Source organism: Chanodichthys erythropterus, chromosome 6, assembly GCF_024489055.1.
Source record: "Chanodichthys erythropterus isolate Z2021 chromosome 6, ASM2448905v1, whole genome shotgun sequence".
Lineage (NCBI taxonomy): Eukaryota > Metazoa > Chordata > Actinopteri > Cypriniformes > Xenocyprididae > Chanodichthys > Chanodichthys erythropterus.
This window is the reverse complement of record NC_090226.1, coordinates 19,072,498-19,099,617: the sequence shown is the minus strand read 5'-3', so window position 1 is coordinate 19,099,617 and position 27,120 is coordinate 19,072,498. Positions and strand designations below refer to the sequence as shown.

General features: G+C 40.9%; 1 protein-coding gene and 1 long non-coding RNA gene across 4 annotated transcripts in view; one reads left to right on the top strand and one right to left on the bottom strand.

Annotated features, from left to right (window-relative positions):
- Nucleotides 1–1,975, bottom strand: part of LOC137021627 (uncharacterized) — a 33,581-nt gene extending 31,606 nt beyond the window's left edge. For both annotated transcript variants that reach the window (XR_010895342.1, XR_010895343.1), the window contains exons 1-2: nt 1,902–1,975; nt 1,652–1,768 (exon numbers count right to left, since the gene is read on the bottom strand). This is a non-coding gene — a long non-coding RNA (uncharacterized lncRNA). The remainder of the gene's footprint in view (nt 1–1,651; nt 1,769–1,901) is intronic.
- The window catches only part of LOC137021626 (inactive N-acetylated-alpha-linked acidic dipeptidase-like protein 2), a 243,516-nt gene that overhangs the window by 190,388 nt on the left and 26,008 nt on the right, over nt 1–27,120 (top strand). The window contains exons 1-2 of one of the 2 annotated variants that reach the window (XR_010895341.1): nt 2,119–2,341; nt 23,258–23,351. Coding sequence is in view for 1 of the 2 variants with exons in the window: in XM_067388346.1 (XP_067244447.1) it covers nt 23,258–23,351 (94 nt within the window). In the remaining variant the exon portion in view is untranslated. Of the gene's footprint in view, nt 1–2,118; nt 2,342–23,257; nt 23,352–27,120 lie in introns of those variants that run through there. The other variant, XM_067388346.1, reaches the window with a different exon arrangement.

Here is a 27,120-nt window from a genome sequence, read left to right as displayed (position 1 = left end):
GCTAATAACTTTTGAACCGTAAGGGCTAGAAACAAAAATGTTTTCCTTGGATTCCTTGGCTCAAGACAATTCCAATCAAATGTCATTGCCATTGTCTATGTCATCATCCATCATGAACATTTTTCCACCATTTAGATTTTTTAGAAAAACCTTCTGTTTTGAACTCCTCCTAGGCCATTGCTCTGATTTTCATGAAAATGGAATCAGATTTCGACCATGTCAACAAAAAGTTATGGAATTCAAGTCGATTTCTCAAACCATTGTCGGAAAACGCACAAACCAATTTTACGTAGCACTTGTGAAAATAGACATAAGGCTTTATCTCTGCAATGCTTTATCGTATTCAGACCAAACTTGGTACGTGTCACAAGCATGACCTGAGGCATGACGTTTCGGGACAGCGCCACCTACTAGTCTGGAGATTTTAAAAAATGGCTATTTTGCTTATAACTTCTGAAGGGTTTGTCCGAAAATCTGGTCTCGTTAGATTCGGGGTGTCATACCGAGTCGAATGATATCCAATTTTCCCATGTCGGCCATTTTGGCCATTGGGTTTTTTTTAATTTTGTGCTAAAATGCTGTGTTTTATGAATGCATTAGCGAATTGTTACAAAACTCAGTATGGGTCATCAGCACGGTACCCTGAAGGAGCCTGAGAAGTTTCAGACCAGTGCCACCTAGTGGAGAAAAAAAATAGTTATATGCTTATAACTTTGGATGTGGTTGAGTTATTTATACAGGAGTCATCTACTTAGACTCCTGAATCCCTGCCAAGTCCAGCGATACCAAACATGCCTTATGGTTTGTGCAACGTTGTGATTTAGCGCTTAAAAAACTTTTGCAGATATCTTTGAAACCGCTAGTCCGATCGAGACGAAACCAGCATAGGAAACAGAGAACCATAGTTGGTTAACTAAACACTAATGCCCAAATGTCAAAATTTGTATAGGAAGTGACAAAAAAATAAAATCAAAGTCGCTCATGGGTAATTTTTTATGTTCTCATACATATAATCTGTAACTCCAAAATGAAAAATTTTCACCAAATTTGACACACATGTATGGGCTCACTCTGAGGACAAAAAAAAAAAAAAAAAAAGTGGTGGGATTGTGCCTCTTGGTGGCACTATAATTGAACAAAACATCAAAATTTTATGAATGCATTGATGTACCATTACTAAACTCAGTATAAGCCATCGGCACCATGCTCTGAAAGTACTTAAAAAGTTAGAGACAGTGCCTCCTTGTGGTGAAATGTTATAATGAATTTTTAAACAAAAAAAATGCTTATAGCTTTATATAAATATCATATCTTTAGACCATGCCTGCAAATAGTTATGGATTTCGTGTTGTTAGACAAAACCGTTTTCATATACCACAGCAATGAAGTAGAGGCTTCATGCCAAAATGACTCTTAAAGCTGTAGCTCTGCAGTGCTTTGATATATTGACACCAAACTTTGCGAGTGTCATTGCCACCTCACTCTGACCATACCCCATTAATTTGGTCACAGTTCCACCTATTGGTTGAAAGTGATAAACCAGTAAATCTTTATTATTAACTGTATTTATGATTTTTCAGTTATTTTGGGTCTAAATGATCTTAAAGGGATAGTTCATCCAAAAATTAAAATTTGATATTTATCTGCTTACCCCCAGTGCATCCAAGATGTAGGTGACATTTTTTCTTCAGTCGATCACAAATGATGATTTTTAACTGCAACCGCTGCCCTCTGTCATTCAAATCATTGCAGTAGATGGAAACTTCATCTATAAAAGTGAATAAACCTTGCTTAGACAAATCCAAATGAAACCCTGCGGCTCGTGACGACACATTAATGTCCTAAGACACGAAACGATCGGTTTGTGTGAGAAACCGAACAGTATTTATATAATTTTTTACCTCTAATAAACCACTATGTCCAACTCCGTTCAGCTTCCGGTGAGTGAGGTCAGATCGCGCTCTGACAACGGAAGTGATGTCTCGCGCTCATTGAAGTATATGGGCGAGACATCACTTCCGTCTTCAGAACGTGTTTTTTGACCTCACTAGCAGGAAGCTGAACGGAGTTGGACATAGTGGTGTATTAGAGGTAAAAAATTATATAAATAATGTTCGGTTTCTCTCACAAACCGATCGTTTCGTGTCTTAGGACATTAATGTGTCATCACGAGCCGCAGGGTTTCATTTGGATTTGTCTAAGCAAGGTTTATTCACTCTTATAGATGAAGTTTCCATCTACTGCAATGATTTGAATGACAGAGGGCAGCGGTTGCAGTTAAAAATCATCATTTGTGATCGACTGAAAAAAAAATGTCACCTACATCTTGGATGCACTGGGGGTAAGCTGATAAACATCAAATTTTCATTTTTGGGTGAACTATCCCTTTAATAGGTCTTTACTTGCTCATTATTGCAGTTGGTCTGCTGCTCCCGAACATGTTGGTTTGACTTGTTGTACCTTCTTTGTGCTTGGCCCTGTAATTGCTGCTTGCCGCTATATTTATTTTTTGTAGCTCTCACCTGAGCAATATCTTTCAACAAAGAATGCTTCATGAATGCCACTGATGCTTCATAAGTTCTTTGTGGCCTATGGCTCTTGCAGTAGTAGTAATAGCATACAGTATATATTTTATACTAGTAATTATATATATACTACTTGAAGTGACATTTTATCATAAACAGAAAAATATAAAAGAAGGTAAAATTTCAAACAATATTGACAGTTCTGGCATGCAGTTCTGGCTAGAGGGACCTTAACAATTGTCAGCATAGTAATGTTATTACTGTTGACAAGCAAGTTCAGTTTCAATGCTGTTTACAAGCAGAAACTCAGGAAACCTCACTTGACCTTCATACTGAGTAGTTCTGGTTTGAAATGTCATTTTCAACTTTTTTCGGGGGCTTTTTCAAATGCAACCACATAGCATTGCATCTTGTATTTTGTCAGGTCTACCAATATATATTTTTTTTCATGCTGTATAAATAATTTCTGAGCAGAGAAGCCCTTTGAAGCAGGATAAACTAGAACTTTTCTGTCTTTTTTCTGCTGTCCTTTTTTACTTTGTTAGTCATTTTGGAAATGGACCCTGTAGTGTTTTTTGAAGTCCCACAAAAGCCAATTAAGCGCATATGATATGCATCTATAATGAAGCAAAATGGCACGTAATTTGAAGTTGTTAGAAAACAAATGCAAATCTAAAATGCAGTCATGAGTGTATGCAATCCGTGTACTCCGTAGGGAGAGCAGTTTCTCACTGTCTTTACAGCTTTGAGGCATGCACAATTTCTGAGAACGTCAGTAATTAAAAATTAACACATCACAACACACCGAGCCAGCTAATCTGTGTCTTTGTAACAGATTATTTTTGGAATCACGTTTACCATTTTACCCTATAGTGAAACAGGCACCATCTGTGTTCTAGGCATACTGTCTTAGACACATTATAGGCTAATTATATTATCTTATATTGAGAAGGGTCACAGCAGTCATAATAGTGAGGGTTGGTTTATGCTTTTACCATAGAACATTCTATATTTGTAACAAAGATTATCATAACTTTTAAAGGCCTTAATGCCCCTACCCCCCACCCAAAACCTTTACACATTATTCCTAATACCATGGTTTTGAGAAATAAATAGTACATTAATTTTATCAGCAAACCTCAAAGTGCATTTCATCCTTTTAATTTCAAATTATTTCCATATGAAACTGAATAGCAGTTCTGGCATTTAAGTACCTGTCTTTTCCTGAGCTGTAAAGAACAGTTATCACAGGCATGTCAACAGACAATTTAATTCTGAGAAAGCTATTAACATTGCTTTAACATCACATCCTATTGATGTGTCCTCACAGTGCATCAGTACAAAAGAATTTATTCAGTATTACTTGGCACAGGGTTCATAATTTCTGGTTCATCATATTTAGTGCACTGTAAAATGTTTATTGTCAAATTAACAGTAACTTACTGGCAACAGTTATCCAGTAGTTGCTGTATTTCATACCACAGTAAAATTACCGTAAAAATAACTACAATAGTTTTAAGCATAATGTAAAATAAAACATAGTATTATGCTGTTGTTATTATTATTATTATTATTTATTTATTTTTATTTTCTTTATTTTACTGTTACATATTCAATAACACAAGTTATTGCTTCACATCAGCAGCTATTCTGGTGTCATCATTACATTTCATAGCTGAACTTCAATAGAATATACAGATTTTCCAGCATGTTCACCATATTTCATCAATGAACAAAATACACAGTAACACATTGTGCCAGTGGAATATAATTGTTGGAAATATAAAAATAAAAGTTTGAAGAGTTAAAGTACTTAATAAACCAGCACATATATATCATAAAACCACATTATGGACTGCGACACATCTTCCCGCCTGTCTCACGGTCCAGTCGGTCTCTGCCAGTGCCGCTGCGGGAAGAAAAGTGCTAGTTAGTGCGGTCTAAATGTGAAATGAACACCCACTTTCGACATTTATTAACTGAAACGTATTTATACCTTAATTGCAAATAACATTGGTACAAAACAAAAACGGTGATTACATGTGTTTTAACACTGACCTACCAATTTCACGTAGTGGGCTTTTCGTCTTCACAGCGAGTCTTCCCGCCTGTCTCACGATGGTCCAGCTGGTCTGAGCACCCGCTCCAGTGTTCGTACAGATATTTATTAACTCAAATGTATTTGTAGTTGAATTTTTTTATCTTCACGACGCTGCGGGAGGAAAAGGCCAGAAAATTTGCTCAGATTTTACAGAAATGTATTTACTAAAACGCAGCTTTAAATCTTGCAAATATCATCAGAATAAAACATATCGAAAAAAGAGGAAAAATCAAAAGTTAACCTACCATAATCTTGTTACCTTTAATCTTCACGAGTCTGTCACAGAGCTGTTGCATATGATGAGGTGTTTGGTTGTTTTTCGATGTCATTTAGTACTGTATTTAGATTTACAATAGGCTAATATTTTCCCAGAATACATTGTAAATCTACAGAAACATAGACTGTACATGGCTTATACAGTTTGAAAATGTTAAGAATACAGTAATAATGTAAAAAAGACAAAATGTACAGTAACATACTGTACTCAGATTCAACAGTAGGGAACTGTTGAGAACACAGTATATTACTGTGAAAACAACAGAAATCATTTACAGTGTGGCTGCTGCAATCAGCATACAATGAAGGAGATAAACAAAAATAACAAACAGGAGATCAACCACAAAAACAGAATAGCATAACCACATTACAACTAAGACGATAATGGACAAATACCCAAATGAACTAAAGGCTTGTATATATACACAAGGGAAAACAATCAACAGAACAGGTAACAAGTGTTTAACTAATTAACAACTATAGAAACTAACAATGACAGGGAACTCGGGCAAACAGGAACATAACCAAATCTAAATTAAAACACAAAGACACTAAACATAACTAAACATAACACAATATGGATGCAATCACAGAAATTTTCAATGTTTACTTGATTGATTCCAGATATTAGATGTCGGACTAAAATCGTTTTCATCCCCTTATGATAAAAATGTTATAGAAATAATTTTGATAAATAAATTTAAAGTGAATTTGAATTGGTTATTCAGTTATACAGATCAGATTAGTTTAAAGGCTGATTCTTCATTGTATTATATATTACAAATTAATTATCCCCACCCCTAGACGGGTAGTTATGTAACAGACACCTTAAAATAAAGTACAACCAAATATTTATAAATATTTTTATACCAGCATATACATTTTGTGTGTGTGTGTGGAAACAAAGATTAAAGGGTTAGTTCACCCAAAACTAAAAATGCTGTCATCAATTACTCACCCTCATGTCGTTCCACACCCGTAAGACCTTCAATCATCTTCGGATCACAATAATGACCTTATTTAACAATGTCTTCTCTTCTCTGTCATTCTCCTATGCTGCTAATTTTGATAACACAGTGCAGCACTTCTGGGTTCTATGTCAGAAAGCACAAAAAAAAAGTATATGCTGGTATAACAATATGTATAAATATATGGTTATACTTTATTTTAAGCAGGGTTTTTCCTACATTGAAAACATTTTGGCAGCTACCAAAACAAATTTTTGTCCCACCAAAGCCTTATTTGATCAGTTATTGTGATTTATGAATGACGCTTGTGATAAGGCACCATGTTAACTGACGGAGAGAACGAGCATAGAGCTCCTCCCTTGTGCACACAAACTCTCTCTGTCTTCAAACTAAGCACTGTCTTTGTTCTCTCTCTCTCCTTCACACATATTATTCTAACACAACTGGCATGATGCTAAAAGTTCGGAAGACCGAATCCATGTTTCACGTGGCGCATTCCAAGATTTTTTTCCTGAATAACCGTTGGTTGTGAATAGTGCTCAAAAGAACGTCACCTCAGCTTCCCTGAGAGGCATCCCGCACATGCAGCTGACATAGACCACACTTTCAATAGACTCAAAAAAAGATGTCACTGTCTGAATTGGTGTATAACAAATCATTTACTCAGAACACCTCTGAAATGAGAACGTAAGTGTGCTTACCCCATTTAGCAAAAGTGGTTAGTAAGATTTAGCCTTGATAAAAATCAGTATTTTCAGGTTATAAACTAACCATCAGTTAGTTTAGACTGGAGTGAGGTGAAACCAGAACAAAGAAAGTTGTTTTTAGCTAGGTGCATTCAATTGTATATGGTAGAAAATTACACTATTAGTTACATTAAACTTTTAATGCTACTTTTTAATACTGACTATGCCTATAAATTATTATTATTATTATATACCAAAATAATTTCCTAGCAAAGAAGCATCTTCTCTCACAAAGCTATGAAATCACAGATTTTTTTTTGCAAAGAGGGCAAGAAAGGATTACAGTGAGTGTGGCAGGTAATTTATTGTCAGTATTGGGCTCGCAGATCACGTGGCTAGGGTACTTTTTACTGTTTGTGTCAATGGCCATGTCTGTCAGCCACCACTGAAGACCATTTTTGACCCAGGAAAACGTACTCGGTTACTAACGTAACCTCGGTTCCCTCAGATACGGAACGAGTACTGTGTATGGGGAAAGGTCTCCCTTTTTCCCCGCTGCTGAAGCCTTTTTCAATAACGCAGTGTAACTGCATCGTCATTGGTTCACTCATAGACAAGTTGTTGAACCAATGATGACGCGGCATAGCTGCGCGGCCTATGGCGACAAAGCGCGCAAATATTCCCGCCTAAATGGGCGGGGTTACGGGCTATATAAGCAGGCGTTTCGCCATAGGATTTCAGTGTAATCGACTGAAGCGACGACCCTGAAGCTGCAGCCTCGTGGCATGGCAAGTGACGCAGTACTCGTTCCATATCTCAGGGAACCGAGGTTACGTTAGTAACAGAGTACGTTCCCTTTCGATACTTCACTCGTACTGCGTATGGGGAACGAATTCAACCACGCCGTGCCACGGCTGGGAACGATACAGCCTGAATTTGGACACATGGAAGGGGGTCCAAGAAAAACAAGCGAGAAGGCAAAGCCTTAATCGAACCCTCTGGTTACACTTAAGGAAATAATTCCTGGGGTTGTGTGAGGCGGAACTCACTAGAGGCCGCTAAATTACACTGAAAGAACCCGAGCTTGAATGGAAACTCCGTTGGACCAAGCCCACGAGGAAGCCATTCCTCTAGTGGAGTGGGCCCTGACTCCTATGGGGCAGTCTGCACCCAGTGAGGAGTAGCACAGGTTAATAGCGTCCACTATCCAACGGGAAAGGCGCTGTTTTGAGACCGGAGACCCTTTGGTGCGGCCACCAAAACAAACAAAGAGCTGATCCGACTGCCTGAAAGGCTGCGATCGCTGCACATAGGTCCTCAATGCCCTAACTGGGCAGAGTAGCTCCAGCTCTTGTTCGTCCACCGAGGGAGGAAGAGCAGAAAGCGAGATGACCTGAGCTCTAAACGGGGTTGAGAGCACCTTAGGAACGTAGCCATGCCTAGGTTTGAGAACAACCTTCGAGTCTCCTGGCCCAAATTCAAGGCATGCAGGGCTCACAGAGAGGGCCTGCAAATCGCCAACGCGCTTAACCAATGCTAGTGCTAACAGCAGAGCGGTTTTCAGCGTCAAGGGTCTGAGGGGGGTCCCTTTAAGGCTCTGAGGACCAGTGAGAGGTCCCAAGTGGGAACGGTGAGGGGGCGAGGAGGATTCAATCGCCTAGCGCCCCTCAGGAAATGGATCGCAAGGCCGTTACGTCCCACTGAATGGTCAGCAATGGGAGCATGGAAAGCCGCAATGGCTGCTACATAAACCTTAAGAGTAGAAGGGGTGCGCCCCATTTCCAAGCGTTCTTGGAGGAAGGACAGTATGGAGGATACGTCACTCTCCACGGGGTCTATGTTGTGTGAGGAACACCAATCAACAAAGACCGCCCATTTCTGGTCATAGAGGCGTCTCGTGGACGGAGCTCTAGCCTGAGAAATGGTATTTAGAACGTCCCCGGGGAGGCTGGACGGCTCCCATCGAGGGACCAGAGGTGCAGAGCCCAAAGCTCCGGCTGTGGGTGCCAGATCGTTCTGTTTGCCTGAGAGAGGTGGTCCCGTCTCAGGGGGATAGGCCACAGGGCTCTCAGGGAGAGCTTGAACAGCTCCGAGGACCAAACCTGGTTCCTCCAGAGCTGGGCTACCAGAAGGACTCTGTGTTGGTCTTCTGTGATGCGCCTGATAACCTGAGGGATCAGTGCGATCGTAGGAAAAGCGTAAAGGAGTGTGCTGGGCCATGTATGGGCCAGAGTTTCGACTTCCTTCGAGAAAAATGTTGGGCAATGAGAGTTGTCTTCTGAGGCGAAGAGGTCTATCTCTGCCCTCCTGAAGAACTCCCAAATCTTGAGGACTACCTGGGGGTGGAGCATCCACTCGTCGGAGGGGATGTTGCTCCGTGACAACATGTCTGCGCCCAGATTGTTCCTGCCAGGAACATGAGTCGCTCTGAGCGACTGAAGCCTCGGAAGAGCCCATTCCAGAAGACGTTTCACCAGAGCACATAAGCGGCTGAACGAGAGACCGCCCTGGTGGTTTAAGTATGACACCACCGTCATACTGTCCGACCGGACTAGAACATGACGTCCTGTCAAGTGAGTCTGAAAAGACTGAAGGGCCTTCATCACTGCTAGCATCTCTAGACAGTTGATGTGAAGATGGCTTTCCTCGTGACTCCACGAGCCGAAGGCCAGTCTGCCCTCGCACACAGCGCCCCAACCCGAGTTGGAAGCATCCGTTGAGAGCACCATCCTTCGTGAGACCGCCTGTAAGGGCACTCTGCGCTTGAACCACGTAGGGTCCATCCAAGGTTTCAGAGCTAGAAGACTTCAGAGGGAGACAGGCTTTGTTCTTGATTGAGGCCGCGAGCTGCTGAATCGCTAGAGCATGCTCCGGCGAGACTACTGCCGTCATACGGACTGAGTCGAAAACTGCCCCCAGAAACGAAATTCACTGGGTGGGGCACAGCGAGCTCTTGGCTAGGTTGACCCTGAGACCCAGACATTGTAAATGGCTGAGAGCACGGATCTGTGGTGTTCCAGCTCGACTCGCGCACGGGCTAGGATGAGCCAGTCGTCGAGATAATTCAGGACCCGGATTCCCATCTGCCTCAGAGGGGAAAGCGCAGCGTCCATGCACTTGGTAAAAGTGCGAGGAGCCAGAGACAGCCCGAAGGGCAGGACCGTATATTGGTACGCCACCCCCTCGAATGCGAATCTCAAGAATCGTCTGTGACGGGGGGCTATCTGGATGTGAAAGTACGCATCCTTCAGGTCCAGCAAGCAGAACCAGTCCTCGGGGCAAATGTGCGCGAGGATCTGATTCAGCGTCAGCATTTTGAACTTCCGTCTCATGAGGGAGTGATTCAAAAGTCTGAGATCTAGAATGGGTCTGAGACCACCATCCTTCTTGGGGACCAGAAAATAGCGGCTGTAAAAGCCTGACTCGCTCTCTGTCGGGGAAACTATTTCCACAGCTCCCTTCTTTAGCAATGTCATAACTTCGGCCCAGAAGACATGCACGTCGTCCGGATTGACCGAGGTTTGAAGCACCCCGCCGAAGCGAGGGGGCCGTCTTGCAAATTGGAGCGAGTAGCCCTGGGTTACGATCCCCATAACCCAATCTGACACATCGGGGATGGCCCACCAGGCCTCGGCCCGAGTGGCAAGGGGTTGAATGATATCCGGTGACAGACCGCCGTTGAGGGGGTCGTACACCGAGAGGGGTGGAAGAGGAAATTTGCTCTTTTTGAGATGAGGTAAAATTATGTTCGCCGTGAAAACGGCGTTTGGGGTGGGCGCAACAGGTGTGGGCCCATCTATCACTTGGAGCATGTTTCCCACGCCCGGAATTAAACGAGGCGGAGGGGAAATTACTCGTGGGAGCTTTTGGGGCTGTCCGGTCGGAACGGGACGATCCCCCACCCTCTTCCTTCCTGACGAATCAGGACGATTTCGGAGGCACCGGGTCCAGCACAATCTTGGGCCGGGGTCCCTGGCGTCTCGGGAAGGGAGGGCGCTTCGCAGGGCGTGAGTGCTGACGATTCTCCTGGGGTGGCGCCGCCTGTGTTACGGGTGGGGCTGGCTTGTTCTGCTGAGCCGGCGCAGTCCTGGGGCGGCTGGACGCAGAAGCAGAGCTGGAGCGCTTCGGCAAGAAATGTCTCATAGCCTGAGACGATTTCTGCGCAGCAGTGAAGCGCTCAGTGAAGCCGTCCACTGCAGGCCCGAAGAGACCAGAGGGAGAGACCGGGGCATCTAAGAAGGCCACCATTCGTCCAGGCGGCTGCGAGACGGCTCCTCTGGAGGGGGCCCATTCGAGGTCCAGCTCTTCCACGGCTCTGGACAGGACGCGGAAAAGCTCGGCATCCATGCCCTGGCCGTGCTCAACGGGCTCCAAGGGAGGCGGAGCAATGTCTTCCGGCTCGCCAGCCCATGCTTCCGCTTCGGAAGCTGCAAGTGACATGGAGTCATCCTGCTCGTCGTCTGTTCCTCCAAATGAGACGAGGTCACTTGCTTCGGCAGAAGGACACTGCTCAGGGCGGGAGAGGGTTCCCTCGGAGGAGAAAGCGAGGCACGCGGGGGCTGGGCCGGCGTGAGCTCGTCTGACTCCGGGCGCTGAGTCGCTCTACCCCGCTGTCTCTTCCTGGCCAGACGGGAGGGCATGAGCGGCAAGATCGCCTTCCGTGAAGAAGGCGACCCGCGAGCGCAGGGAACTGAGACTCATGCACTCGCAATGCGGGCATGAGTCCCCAGCAAGCACGCCGTCCGCATGGGGCTTGCCCAGGCAGGTGACGCACTCGGCGTGACCGTCGCTATCATGCAGGGGGGCCCTGCATGTAGCACATGAGTGACGGGGCATCGTGAGACGCCGGTGCCGTGAAAACGGCAGTTGGGTGGCTCTTTAGAGTGGCGAGGACCGCGGAAGCTCTTTTAGAAGCGGTGAAAACCGCTGAAATTGCTCTTTTAGTGCGGCGTTTAAGCCACGGGTGAAGCTCTCAGGCGGCGCGCCGGATGGTGGCAGGGGACACACAGGAAGCGGCCGGGAGCGGGAGGCGGCGGAACAACGACGGCGCTGGAGCTGCAGACAGTGAGGGTGCCGGCACTGTCCTCTGCGGGAGCCTCTTCAGACGGCGGCGAGAGCTGTCAGGAAGGCGGCGAGCTTCTTCGGCTTCAGGCGGAGATCAGCGAAGAGATGTAGAGGTCGTCGCTGAAGGAGAAAACACTGAAATCCTATGGTGAAACGCCTGATTATATAGCCCGTAACCCTGCCCATTTCAGCAGGAATATTTGCGCGCTTTGTCGCCATAGGCCGCGCAGCTATGCCGCGTCGTCATTGGTTCAACAACTTGTCTATGAGTGAACCAATGACGATGCAGTTACACTGCGTTATTGAAAAAGGCTTCAGCAGCGGGGAAAAAGGGAGACCTTTCCCCATACGCAGTACGAGTGAAGTATCGAAAGGGAAACCCTGTTAAGGTGTCATATTTACAGTGTAATTATACATGTACCAAGTTATATTAATTAGCAACATGTACTTACTATAGGCTTAGGATTAGTTTTAGGGACTGGTTTAGGTTAGTTGCATATAATTATGCATAATTTACTGCTGTTACTACAGTAGGTACATGTACAGTATCTCACATTTTTGTAAACATTGTATTATAGCTTTTCATGTGACAACACTGAAGAAATGACACTTTGCTACAATGTAAAGTAGTGAGTGTACAGCTTGTATAACAGTGTAAATTTGCTGTCCCCTCAAAATGACTCAACACAGCCATTAATGTCTAAACCGCTGGCCACAATATTTACAAAAATGTAAGGGGTGTACTCACTTTTGTGAGCTACTGTAACGTTAAGTACAAGGACACTGTAAAAAATTTTTGCTTGTTTGTTTTTGACTTCAAACCCAAACAGAAACAATCAGTATTTGCATCTGTTTGGATTATGTCTCTGCTAAATAAATGATAAAAAGCAAACAATGTTTTTTTTCAGTTTGAGCAATAAATTTATTATTATTATTTCTAAGAAATGCCTCAAATGTATATTAAAACTGTATATGGTTCATAAACAAGGGCATTAATATATACAGCACATTTAGTTTATTGATTGTTACAGTTGGTGTATGTTAGAGAGATGAGGCGTACTTGGAGGCGTACTTGAAGGGCAAAGAAAATAATCAAAAGTCCACAGAAAACAAAAACAGTCCAATGGGGAGTGGAGGGAGAGAGGGAGGAGCCAAGGGGAAACCTGGAGCAGGAGAAGGCAAACACAGGGTATAAATACATGTGACTAACAAAGGAACTAAACAAGGTGATGGGATAATAAACGAGACACAGGTGGATGAAATTAACTAATCAGACAGACTGGGGAAAAACTAGGTCACAGGACACAGTACATGTAACATTGATGAACCAGTCTGATCATTTAAGCCCATTTTTATTCTTTGAATCCAAACACAGCACTCCACTAAACGTACAATGCCCTAATTAGCTTTTAATAATCAAAAACATGCTTGCAGAATGGGAAAATTGCAAGCTTGTAAGTTGAAATGAAACTTTGCTAGCAGAAAGTTTAATTGGTTCCAGCATCTGGCAGATGTTTGTCATGAATTAATCTCTCCTCAGTTTACTGTTCAGTAAACACATACGCACACACACCTACACACTTTTCGCTGGTCACTTCTGCACTTCTTCAGTCAAGACCTTCATTGTGTGTTTGTTTAAATTTTGACTGGCTGAATAAAACATTACTTAAGCTCCTTTTCAATGCCCTCTAATTACCTATTTACATATGAAATCACAGAGCTTCAATTCATAGGTGACAATTTTCATAATCTGTCAGTTCCTAGCCAAACGAAGGCTTAACGGCTGAATTCATGCACAACAACATGGATGAATAACCCGCCAGTACAACAGGCTCAAAACAAACACGCTTCTGCTGATTACAGCTTGATGATCATTCTGGTCATTGAGAATTTAAGATAATGTAAAGCAAATGTCTCATACACCCTCAAGACTCGTAATACACAATGATGCATGTCACTAAGTTGCTGTATAACAATTGGTATGTAAGTGGCTTTCATTTTTATATATTGATTATTCAAGATCATACTCTTATACCCAAAGTAAGCATGTTTTATGTTCACATTAGACTCTTTCTACCTGCATATTGAGATGTTTTTTGTTCACAGTTAACTCTTGACACACAATACCATCTGGAAGCTTAATGACTGAAGCAGAAGGCTGCTTGATGAGAGATTTGTCTTCCCAGACATATTGCAGAAATAAATTTGACTGACACAGGTCATTAAGGCATTGATTCATTAAATGCCATGTGGTCAGATTTTGAGTTTTAGTGCTTCATTGCTGTGCAAATCTTTAAGAGCTGCTTGAATTGTGAGGGTCAGTGAGGCTGTTCTTTCATAGGAAACAGTGAAAGGGGAAGCTCTAGAAGCATCTGTCATGTTGGCTCTTTGTATAGAGAATAAAAGTGTTACTTTTATATATTATTTATAAAATACAATAGTATTGTAACAGAGTTTATATATACGGGAACAAGGAGGCAGGAACTGGCGAACGTTCAACACAATTTAATACAAAATAAACAAATACAAAACGAAAGTAAAATGGCGGCAGTCCCAGACAGAGGACTGCAGCACACACAAACATAATAAAAACATAACAAATTCAGGCCTGGTCCTCTCTAGTCTTTCACTGTCATCGCTCCTCCTTTTATGCTTCCAGAGCTCCTCCATGAGAGATACGAGACCAGTGCAGTGCGCAGGTGACGCTCCTTAGCAATCACGCTAGCGGCCTTGTGCCATTCTCTCCTGGCTCTCGCCCCGCCCTGCTTGTCACAAATGTGTTTGCAGATATTTAGGAAACATGCTAAGTTCACATACTCGTTTCTCAAAAAAACAAGGTTATAGCCAGTTATTTTACTTTGAAATATGCGTTCCGTGCCGGAATGTCTGTTTTTGTTTTGGTCTGTGTGAGTCTGCCCACTGCCAATTTACCCAATAGTATTTCAATACCTCAGGTTGCCAGTTGGCGGAAAACACAGTCTATTGCAGCCATGGAAGTCAACAAACAAACAAGATCAGATTTATTGTAGAACTTTTTTCAGTTGGTCAGAACAAAAGTGGCAGACATGTTACTTTCCGTTTCCGGTAAAACGTATTATTTTGGTCATACTTCCAAGACGTAGTATCTGTAATTCTGAAGTACAGTATCCACCCTGGTACGGTGATTGACAGCCTACACATACTCCTCAAAACATCAGATTCATCCATGCTCAAAACACAAAGAACTGAAAGGCTTAAATACGCAAGATAATGAACTGAATGCAAACAGGTGTGATCTAATTTATCATATAGTGAATAACTGGAAACTAACTAGTGGCAGGAAAATGAGACAAAGGAAAACTAATAAGATAACTAAGGCAGGTAAAACAGGAACAGAACACAGTGAAAATGAAACCAAAACTGAGCATAACTGTTACAATTCAATAACATGCCAAAACTACTCCAAGAGTTGTTATAATTGAATGTGAATTTTTGGAAGATTATCTGTTTAGCTTCAACTCTCACATCTTAAGCGAGTCAGTCGCTGACAATATTAACAACCATTAAAACCATTTTTTTTTTTTTTTTTTTTTTTTTTTCTTCTTCAAAAACATTGTTATTTTATTATAAATATCTTGCAGTGTTTTTTTTTTTGTTTTTGTTTTTTGTTTTTTTTTCTTAAATTTTTGTCAACAGTATGTTTTAATTAAAATAATTTAACTATCATCACAATGCACATTTTCATCTGGTCTTTGTTATCATTGATAAAATATAATTTTAAAAATAATAATACAAATTTCATCACTAATTTCATTAATTAGATTAAAACAAATCTCAGCACTGTCAATTAAGATGATTTACGTTTACATGGATTTTTAACGTCATCATTTTAAATAAAACTTGCGTCAAAGTTGCGTCACCTTAAAGGAACTTGGGACTTCCTAACCTTGGGGCATCTTATTTGGAATACTTCATGAGACCTAATTAATATAATTTCCTGGCTTTATTAGAGTCTGAAGCTATTAAAAGATGTGGGTCCTTCAGCATATTATAGACAGGGCTGTCTCTATTTGTTCTTAGGGCACAGTCAAAAAAAATAGGAGCACCTTCTGATCAATAACAAAAATTAATCTTGATATTTGAGTATATTTGAGTCTTTAAATTGATTTCCAGGTTCTTTTTTCAGTAGCCTATGTCATCTTTTATGTCATTCTTAAAACTTATTAAACAATTTTAATTGAAACAATAAATTCAGTTAGAATAGTAAGACACAATCAGGCAGAATAAGTTACTAATCAAATTAAATCAGTATCAACAAAATTCATCTTTGCACTGAAGAGGTGGCAAAGAAGGACACAAAATAGACATTTGATGCAGTTTTACTCACCACCTGCAGTTTCGACTCATGACAGGGATCATTATTGCTGTGACCGCTCCATCTTTCAGTTTAAAACAATCTGTAAATCCAGTGTAGAGCTGGGCCTTGTTTATAAAACCATAAGCACTGATCCTGAGGGCTCGAGCATCCACGGAAAAACACAAAATATTCTCCATCCATGTTAACCAATAAAAAAGTGATTGCAACTATCAGACATGACTTTATCCTTGCTTTGATAGTTAATTTAAGGCAGTTTTGATGGTTATTTTAATGACAAATATTGAGAGCGCATCAATGTAATGCGTGAGCACAAAACTCTCAGCTCCACTTAACACTGGGTTCTTTGGGAAGCAAGCTTATCTTTCCCTCACAACCAAAAACACACTTCTTTGGTGACATTGTTGATTTCATGGTCTAAAAACAAAGTAACAAATCTTTCTCGAGCAAGTCCTGTGCAGCCGAGCACCTGGAGGCGTGCCTTGGGCAAAGCTAAAGAGTCACGAGCATGCACAGCTTTTTCGTAGCGATCGTCTGCAAGCTATCAATGGTCAGCTAAACAAATGTATCTAAACACACACAATTCAACATCGCATTATCCATGGAGAACTTTTGAATCACTATAATGAATATAGTGTATAGTGAATGATGAATAATGATGAATTTATGAATTCACTATGTTCGTTTTGTATACATTATATGCACTTAGGTGCCTATTGCCAACAAAACAGACATTTAATGCAGTTTTACTCACCACCTGCTGTTCCGACTCATGACCGGGATCATTATCGCTGTGACTGCTCCATCTTTCAGTTTCAAACGATCTGTAAATCCAGCATCGAACTGGGCCTTTATGAAACCATAAGCGTGGATCCTGAGGGCTCGAGCAGCCACAGAAAAACAAAATTATCAACAACTATCAGACACGACTTTATCCTTATTTTAATAGTTAATTTAAGGCGATTTCTGTGGTTATTTTAATGACAAATATCGAGAGCGCATCAATGTAATGCATGAGCACAAATCTTTCAACTCCACTTAACACTGGGTTCTTTGGGAAGCAAGGTTATCTTTCCCTCACAACCAAAAATAGTATGAGAATCCAACTCTTTAACAGTGTAAATAAGTCAGAATGCATGAAATAGCATTAGACCTCCCCTTTAACGAAACCCTGCTCTGAGATGCGCAGCAGACCCTCTAAAACAGTAATAAGTCTGAATCATAATTATTTTATTTCAAAATCAGTAAAGTAGGTTTCATTTGGACAGTTGGACATTTTGGACACTTTTACCCATGCAATAGACATTTTTGTTTCCTAAATACTGTAATTTCCTCCTGTAGTGTATTTGTCATTGCTGCGCTGTACATCCACTGTACATGCATGTGTATTTTCCCCTCAGTCAGCTTTCAAATCTTCCTCTTGTCTGTCAAATCTGACATGCAAATCCCACAGTACATGTGCACTTCCAAATCACGACATGCTTTAATACATGCCTTAATACTCGCCCCGCTAACAGACAACATGACACGGGAAACAAATACCCTTCAGTCTGGTGTTCAGATCAGACACAGGCCTGTCTCTGTGCTGTGAATCAGTGTTCAGCGATTCATCAGTCTGGCTGAGCTGCTCAAAGGGAGCCCTCTGCTGTCAATAACCCCCTGCCTCCAATGCACCCACCTGTCTCTAATGTACACAAATATATTCCCCTGCAAAGCTCTGCAGTACCAACATGTCCTGGAACAAAAGGCAAGCCGAAGATTGAAAAACAAGAGTGCACACCCGTGCACATATGTCCTCACTCACACACAAATACACATTGACACTCTTTGTAAATGCCACAAGAGATTACAGAGGACAAAAAGAGGTTCTAATGCTAAAAATAACACCTGGATTTAAAGAGGAAAATGCTGCTAAGTCTCATAAACCTGTTTGTTTATGAAAATTGGAGCATTTATGTGAGATTTTTGGGTTTTGATCTCAAAATGTAAACATTGTATCTGCAGATTTAATAATGCAGTTCACACTCTCAGTTGTCAGATCACAGTTCTTTTCACACTGCACTACTATCTGGTGTAGCATTGTCGCTGCTGTGTGAACATTGCATGATGGATCAGCAACAGGGGGTTACATATTGCATGACTTTACAGTAGAAAGAATCATCTACAATGCTGTATAGTCTGCAAACTAAGTTTCACAACCAAACACGCGAGAAGTGATGAAGAAAAAAAATGCAAGGTCAATGCAAGGAGACTGGAATTGTTACTAAAAAATGTTAGCCTGCAAGAATCTTGCTATCCAAATGTCTGTGCGCTAATTTGCAGCGAAAAAAAGATTATGGAGTAGGAAATGGTTGGGGAGACGCGGGTCTATAACTCCTCCCCGAACTTCCCGCTGCCCTGTATCTTGCTCTTTTATTGGCTGTAGGTCATCGCCCATGTCATTATTAGTCACATTTCACACTGCAGGATTTTGAATTGTAGTCAGGTCCAGATATTTAGCACACCAAATATCTAACGGGTGTCGGCGATGCATCTTCGATTCTCTCAGATCGCATCTTTGATAATTCACACTGCGTGATTGTCACTCGCATGAATGAGCGCTGATTTGCCTGCGATTTCGTAAAATCTGTCGGTGAGTAAAATTGAGCCTAAAACCATGCCCGATGCCCAATGTAACTGATCATTAAACACTAACATGTCTTTCCCTTTACTGACAAAAACAGATAAAATAGTATGTCACCTGTCCCCTAGCATGGCATCATCCCTGAAGGCCCCAATGATGCAGCCCCCAACAGAGCCTCTAAGAACATCTTCAGCACTTGTGGATAAAGCGTACACAGCAGCATTTCAGGCTGGTGCATGTCCGGCACCATGTGTGTTCTGCAGGCATACCAGGCAGACCTGCTGAGGGACCTGGATGAAGGCGAGGGGGTAGGGCCGGATGCTGTTTGAGAGCTGTGTCGGGCCACAGATTTGTCTCTCTGGGCCACTGGGGAGAACACCCGAGCTTTTGGGTGGCCTATGGTGGCCACGGAGAGGTATCTCTGGCTAAATCTGTCTGAGATCAAGGAGAAAGACAGAGCCTTCCTGCTTGATGCTCCACACTCACCTCCTGGCCTCTTTGGTGACACTATAAACACGGTCGTCGAGAGGTTTCAGGAGGCCAAGAAACAGGCAGCAGCATTTAAGCACTACCTCCCTCGTCGTCCCTAGGCCTCTGGGGCTACTGGGCTTGAGCAGCCCCAGCCGTCAAGCTCCTCATACAGGGCGCAGCAAAAAGAGTGTCGTTTCCCATGTCCCTCCACAAAAATCATGGGGATCGGGACAACACTCTCAGCCGGTGCTTAGGAGAACAGCGGTTTCCAGCGGGCACCAGAGGCCAGCCTCAAGAGGCTGGTTACCTTAGTAAATCATCTGGCAGAGTGGAGGCTTCTGCCAAACTTATCTCAATGGGTCCTGCGGACTGTAGAAAAAGGTTACAGAATCCAGTTTGGCTCTCCCCTTGGTGACACATTTCCTGCAAGGCCTGCAAGTCGTACCAGAGTTCCAGCTTGGGACCTGGCTATTTTGCTAGAAGAATTATCCTTGGCTCTCTTCAAGCCCATCAAGACTGTTCCAGAAAAGTTTCTGACCTTAAAGACAGTGTGTCTTCTAGGCATAACATATCTTAAAAGAGTGGGAGACTTCCAAGCCCTATCGTGTCCACTACATGCCTTAAGTTTGCACCAGGGATGGTCAAGGCATTCTTTAACCCAAAGCCGGGCTATGTGCCTAAGGTGCTGACCAATGTACCACAACCTATTGTCTTGCAAGCCTCCTGCCCTCCTCCCTTCAGAGATCAGGACATACGGTTCAAAAAGTTGAACCTTATGTTCAGTGAGAGCGCTGAATACGTATGTCCACAGAGCTGCCCTGTAGAGGAAACCTGATCAGCTGTTTGTCTGCTTTAGATAGCCTAAGAAGGGGCTCCCTGCGGCCAAACAGTAATCAGTAAGTGGATAGTTGAGGATACTTATCTTGCTTATGAGGTTTCTGGCCAGCCTTTACCTTAGCTGTCAGAGCCCATTCTACAAGGAGTATGGCTCATTTTAATTAATTAAACTGTGTGATACTGTAAATGAATAATAAAAAGTTATCAAATTGAATTATCTTAAAATATAAGAAAAATTATATGAAAATGTGATTCTTGTTCATGTTGTTTTATTGCATGCTAAGACTGTAACTGCTTACAGCACATTTTGAAAGCCTCAGTTTGCTCTCTCTCTCTCTCTCTCTCTCTCTCTCTCGTCACTTGTCAAAAGATAACAATTGATGTTGTTGATGATGAAATTCTGGATTGAAACAACATTAAAGGTACAATATGTAAAATTTTTGCAGTAAAATATCCAAAAACTACTAGGCTAGTGTTATATATTTTGTCCATCTGATTACAAACAATATCTCTAATGTTTTCAACTACTTGTAAATCATGAGAAAGTTCCCATTCTAAACAGTGACACGGGGCAGTGCAGTCGCCTGTCAATGACGTCAGTTACCTTTGTTACCGCCTTTACTGACGTAGAAACCACATGACAACAGTGCCGTGGACAAATGCGGAAGTAGTGTCTAGCGTCCAGCAAACCACAAGCTTGCTTCAAGCAGTTCCTTATTTACTTCTTGCACGTTTTATGGTGGATTGTGTTACTTATTTATGGAACATAATTACTGTTTACCATCTGCCGCTGGTTCTGTCGACAAAGACAGCTCCCGTAAACTCATGACCGGAAAAGCGGAAGCGGCGCCGGCGACTGTGTAGTAATAGAAGTCCCGCTGCTCGTGAGGCGTGTGTTGATCAATCGCTCCAGCTCCTCGTTCAGCTCCCGCAACACTCGGCCCTGCTCTGCTTCATACTACAGTAACATTAATAATCGCATCCACGAACATGAGTTCTTCCAGACTCCAATCCCTATTCTTTTGCACCGTCCGTTGAGATGGAGACCACATGTCCCAAGTTTCCGCTCTAAAACTTGGCGTCATCAAACTACGCCTTTGTTTTGAATAGGCTTCTAGCGACCTCTAGCGGAAAAAAAATATCACAAATTGTACCTTTAATTAGAACAAATATAGAATGTACTGTAGATGTGTTATATACAAAATATGTATGTTTCTTCTGTTGGAATCAGCTGAATGTGTGATAGTCCTCTTGCCTCCATGGCCTTTTTTTATTTTGGTATTAGTTTTTGCCACCCAATAGAAAGAGAGAGCAAAAGAACTAAAGAGCAACTCCAGAAATGAGGCTATAAATAAAAATTCAGCTTTTGTGTTCAGGCACATTCTGCAGTGCTGATTAATGCTCTCTCTGCTGAAATCAATGTTGGAATCTCTCAGTCTCTGATTGATTCCACATCACTCCAACTTACACTTTGGGGCTTTAATAAGAAACCAAAAAATCTGTTTAGAAAAAAAAAAAAAGAGAGAACAAGAAAAAATATGATTTTGATGTATTGCAGTTAAGGTGTTTCAGCATCAAGAGTTTGGCTTTAACATTGGTGGGAACACTTTTAAATCAATCAAAATCGCACTATGCATTGTGCACTTCATTAAAATGTCTCAACAATATACTGAAGATAAATTCATAAAAAATAATGATACAATCCCGGTCCTTGCTCTCGTCCGTCTGTTCATGGTGTTCATGTAGGAGATCTGAGTTCAAGTATGGCTCTCGATGTCTCAATGTTCATTGTTTTTAGAAATGCTGTCTGTGAAGCAGCTTTCTGTGCACACACATATAGAATGTTATTTTATTGCTCAAAAAGTCTTAAATGGTCTTAGAATTGGGAGAAAATCGGATGTGTGTCAGTACATTTTGTAGCTTTAATAAAAATGTATCTATATTTAATTTATACAATGAAGACTATACCATGCTATTTTACATTTGATTCCTTAATTCAATGTCTGTAGTATCTCTTACCTGAATACTACTGTTAGACTTACCTGACCTACCCTATTAAGTTATGTTCTGTTTTGGCTATGTTTCTTTGACTGCATTCACACTGCAGATAAATGTGGCCCAAATCTGATTTTTTTTTGCCAATACAGTATAGCTACGTTTACACTGGCACCAAAAATCTGATCTTTTGCTCACATCTGAGACAGATCGGAATTAGTTGTACATGTGTAAACACAAAAATCCACTCAAGATCTGGATTTTTCGCATCCGATCTGAGCCACTTCCAAATGTGGTTTTAAATCCGATACATATCTGATCTCTGGACATGTGACCTACGTCTAAACACGCATATCTGATTACCATTGGAATTCCAAGCCACTACAAGGTAAGGGCGATACGTTTACTCACTGAAAGGTAGCTTTAATGTTGATCGGATCTATGAATTAAGATTTGCAGTGTAAATGCAGCCTTTGTGACTTGCATATGTTTTCCCCATTACAGGGTGAACAGTACAAACCACATGGAATCTGATCTTTTCAATTCTGATTTGTGCCACTTCCATATGTGGTACTAAATCTGATACAGTTTTGATTAATGTTTTGTAATGCGACCACAGCCAGCAAACTCCTGCCCTGGGTCTGATTAGTTTAGGCAGTTCTCTTTCGCCACTTTGTTCTCTTTCGCTACTTTGTGTTCAAATATTCAGGATTGGTCAGACACTAAATGCTCCTTTGAGGTGTGCGTAACAGTGAACTTTTACAGGTCAAGATTTGGTCCGTCCTGAGAGGAAGATCACCCCCATATCGCCAGCCAGCAAACTGTAGTTTTCAAAAAGGTCAGGAGAGGTCAAGCAGAAGAAACACTATATGATAAAACCACAGTCGATACGTGTTCATGCTGTGCAGTTTCCCAGCCCACGTGTTAACCTCATGCAGAACATGAAGGGACATCAGGCGAATCCATAATGTTTGATCCATGGCCGCTGTGAATGCAGGAAAAGCTCAGTACAGATCGTACTGTCTGCACAATTACAATCACCCATCAGATGCCAATGTGGAGTGTCGGGGGTGGAAAACAACGAAATCCAACAAGGGAGTAAAAATCAATGGAATGGCATCAGAAAGATAAGACTGAATGCAACCAATAATTATAGTTTAGCACTGAAGGACTGGCAAATGCTCTTGTTATCTGAGCCTATTAGAAAGAAGCATTGGGAGCATTCATGGACAATTTCAACATTTAAAACATGACGTTTGCTGTAATACAATCCAATGTTATTATTTTATTCAATGAACAAGGATCTAAACTGACTTAGCAGAATGTTGATGGACCTTTTTGTCTTTTGCTAATTTAGATAACAGCTGAGACCATCCTGCGACTTGCTACGGATCCTGTTCTTCCATTTTACCCTTTGGATATCGCTCTGGATGTTCAGAACAAACTTAAAGGTAAGAATGCACCTTTCATAAGTTATTTCACAATTAAAATGGTGTTCCGCATCAATTTAGAGCTGGCAGGACTTTTCTGGAAGTTTGTTTGAGGATGTAACTCAGCGTTACAGGCTGGGTCAGCTTTGTGTCACCGTTCACTCTTCCCATTAAGATGATTTATGGAGGGATCATCTGTTTGGGTAGACATATTGATCCTTCTATCACAGTTTATATGGCTGTTGGAATAATGACCTTGATTTCTGCATTTGTTAAATACAAATTGGTGTGAATCATTTCTCAGCTTGACCCGGTGCTCAGATCAAATGGGATTATAAGCTTCAGACCTGATTGGCCATCATTCTGGCACTTTTCACTAAAAAAAAGGTGTGAACTCTAGGTGTGGAATAAAAAGGGAGAACATGTGAGGAAAACACTTTCTACTTCATTAGAGCAAAAGAAACCCAGGGGTAGTAATGAGCTTTTGACAGGTTTTACTTTTCAAATGTTCTATACATTTTCAAACACTTGCAGAACTGTATTTCAGATATTCAAATAACATTAAATTATTATACAGTGGCTCGCAGGTATGCCAGTTTTTCACTACTGCAGAGACATTCAAAGCGTCCCCTCTGAATCTGTTCTCTTTCGCCACTTTGTGTTTAAATATTCATGAACGCACAGAAGAGGACAGGTGAGAAATGTAATTGCCACATAATCTTGCCACATGAAGACTCCAAAGCCCTTAATGCTATACAGTATTGGTATTTCATCAGACACGCACCAAACACTTGTGTCCGATCTTTTGTTTTCCTGTCTTGGCTGCAGCGGCATTGCATGCCTGAGAAAATCCCATATCATCCACAGATGTTTTGTGAAGTCATTTTCACTGTCACTCTTCTGAAAGGATAACATCCCAGATATTCTCATTATTTCGCGTACTGGTGATTGGCACTCCCAGCTGTTTCCTGACAGATATAACTGTTCTGTTCAGTCTGTTCTGTGTAATTTGGAGTTTGAAGGAATGAAGTCAACTCCAAATGTCTCTTTTCAGGTAAATGCAGTGTTTACGCAGTAGATGCTGATCTATAAAGCTGTGATTGTTCAAGGGTACCGATTCAATCGAGAAGCATAACTGGAATTTCCTGACTATAATAAATATTGCACTGTACCTTTATAAAGTTTGGGGTCAGTATATGTGTATTTTTTTTTTTTTTTTTATTAATTTTTTTTTTAAAGAAATTGGTACTTTTATTTAGCAGGAATGCATTAAAGTGACAGTAGAGACATGATGATATTACATAAATATTATTTTTTTATATTTTAAATAAGTGCTGTTCTTTAGAACTCTCTATTCAACAAAGATTCATGAGAAAACAGTCATAATTTCTACAAATATATTAATTAGCACAATTTTATTCAACATCAAACCAAATCAGCATATTAGAATGATTTCTGAAGGATCATGTGACTCTGAAGACTAGAGTAATGATGCTGAAAATTCAGCTTTGCCATCACGATAATAAATTACTTTTTTTTTTTTTTTTTTTTTTTTTTTTTTATAAAAACAGTTATTATAAATTGTAAAAATATTTCACAAAGTAACTGTTTTTACTGTATTTTTTATAAAAATATATGCAGTGTTGGTGAGGATAAGAGACATTACAAAATGTAATGACCCCAAACAACAAAACATTTAAACAATTAAAGTCTTATATTTTAGCTTCTTCCATGCATCCTGGTCTGGACAGTTGATTAAATATTATTATTAAATAATGATGATGATGATGACGGTGATTTGAAGTATGTAAGCATTTAGATGAAGGTCTTAAAGATCAAAAGAAACAAATTCAGCACAGAATGTGTCCAAACTTTTGATTTGTAGTGTACACTAGTGTGTAGCGACTGGGTCAAGTAAATGAAGGATGCTTTGCGGTTGGGACATTCTTTCTGTCCTCATGCTGTGTTATGGTAGGAGTTTCAGAGGAACATAAAAATGCAGTATTCGTGAGGAATAATGAATCAAGTGAGATCAAAGAGTCATGGCTAATTGAAACCTTTGAGATCTTTTGTTCCCTTCAGATTCAGACAGCTCATTGATGTTCAGATGATTTTAGAGTGACTCAGCAGAGTGAAGAATGAAGACTGCCAGACATCTGAAATCATACAGTTACTTGCTCGCTGCAAGATAAAATTGATAAGGCTGTTATTGGTGAAGGGAGGCTACTTTAAAATGTAGTTGCCACTACAAAGTTAAGCTATTCTCTTTTAAAAAGGTAGTTCACTACAAAACAAGCTACTAACAAAAAGTGGGAAGGCTCATGAGGGAATGGCGATTATTGCCTGACTGGAAACGCTTGTCCAGCCTGCCAGGATTGACTTCTCGTTTCTTACGCTTCCAAGCCAGATACAATCTGTTTGTGGCGCGGGCCATGACGTCCACCAGTTCCCCGTACGCAGGGCCGGCAGGCTGAGAGTACACATACAATAGAGTAAAAAATTATGTTTTTAAAATAAGTTTCACCAAGCTCACCAAGGCTACATTTATTTAATTAAAAATACAGTAAAAACAGTAATATTGTGAAATATTATTACAATTTAAAATAACTGTTTTCTATTTGAATATATTTTACAAAGTAATTTATTCCTGTGATGCAAAGCTGAATTTTCAGCATCATTACTCCAGTCTTCAGTGTCACATGATCCTTTAGAAATCATTCTAATATGCTGATCTGCTGCTCAATAAACATTTAATGTTTACAATTGTACAAAATATTTGTGTACAATATTTTTTTTCAGGATTATTTGATGAATAGAAAGTTCAAAAGAACAGTGTTTATCTGAAATCTAATCTTTTGTAACATTATAAATGTCTTTACTGCCACTTTTGATTGATTGATTTAATGCATCTTTGCTGAATAAAAGTATTCATTTCTTTAATTTCTTTTCAAAAAAATAAAAACAAAAATTCTTACTGACCCCAAACTTTTGAACGGTAGTGTATAATGCTACAGAAGCTTTGTATTTCAGATAAATGCTGTTCTTTTGAACTTTCTATTCATCAAGGAATCCTGAAAAAAAAAGTACACAACTGTTTTCAACATTGAACATAATCATAAATGTTTATTGAGCAGCAAATCATCATATTAGAATGATTTCTGAAGGATCATGTGACACTGAAGACTGGAGTAATGATGCTGAAAATTCAGCTTTGCATCACAGGAATAAATTACTTTGTGAAATATATTTAAATAGTACACAGTTATTTTAAATTGTAATAATATTTCACAATATTACTGTTTTTTACTGTATTTTTAATTAAATAAATGTAGCCTTGGTAAGCAGACGAAACTTCTTTTAAAAACATTAAAAATCTTAGTGGTTCCAAACTTTTGGACTGTACTGTATGTACATCTTCGGCCTCTTAAACCACATCCGCCTCTTCCTGGCTTGATGGCTAAAGACAGCACATCCTGATCCAGAAGATGGCTCAAGTCCACAACTGAGAGCCATACCTCTCTCAAACTCCTCAGCCAGCTCAACCTGTGATCCCCACGACTTGAGCCTTTGTCGTGCCTCGGCAACAGCAAGGCCCGAGCTGCGAGGCACAGATGCCTCTCCTGCATCACTTGAGAATAAGGACACGGAACGGAGCTTCTCACAATGGGCGCATTCAGCTCCTCACCTAAGCATTGAATGCACAGGTTGTGTTTGTCCTCGAGTGTCAGAAACCTAGGACACGGAGGCACACACTTTTTGAATTGCTTGCTAGGATTCTTCACTATGCGTC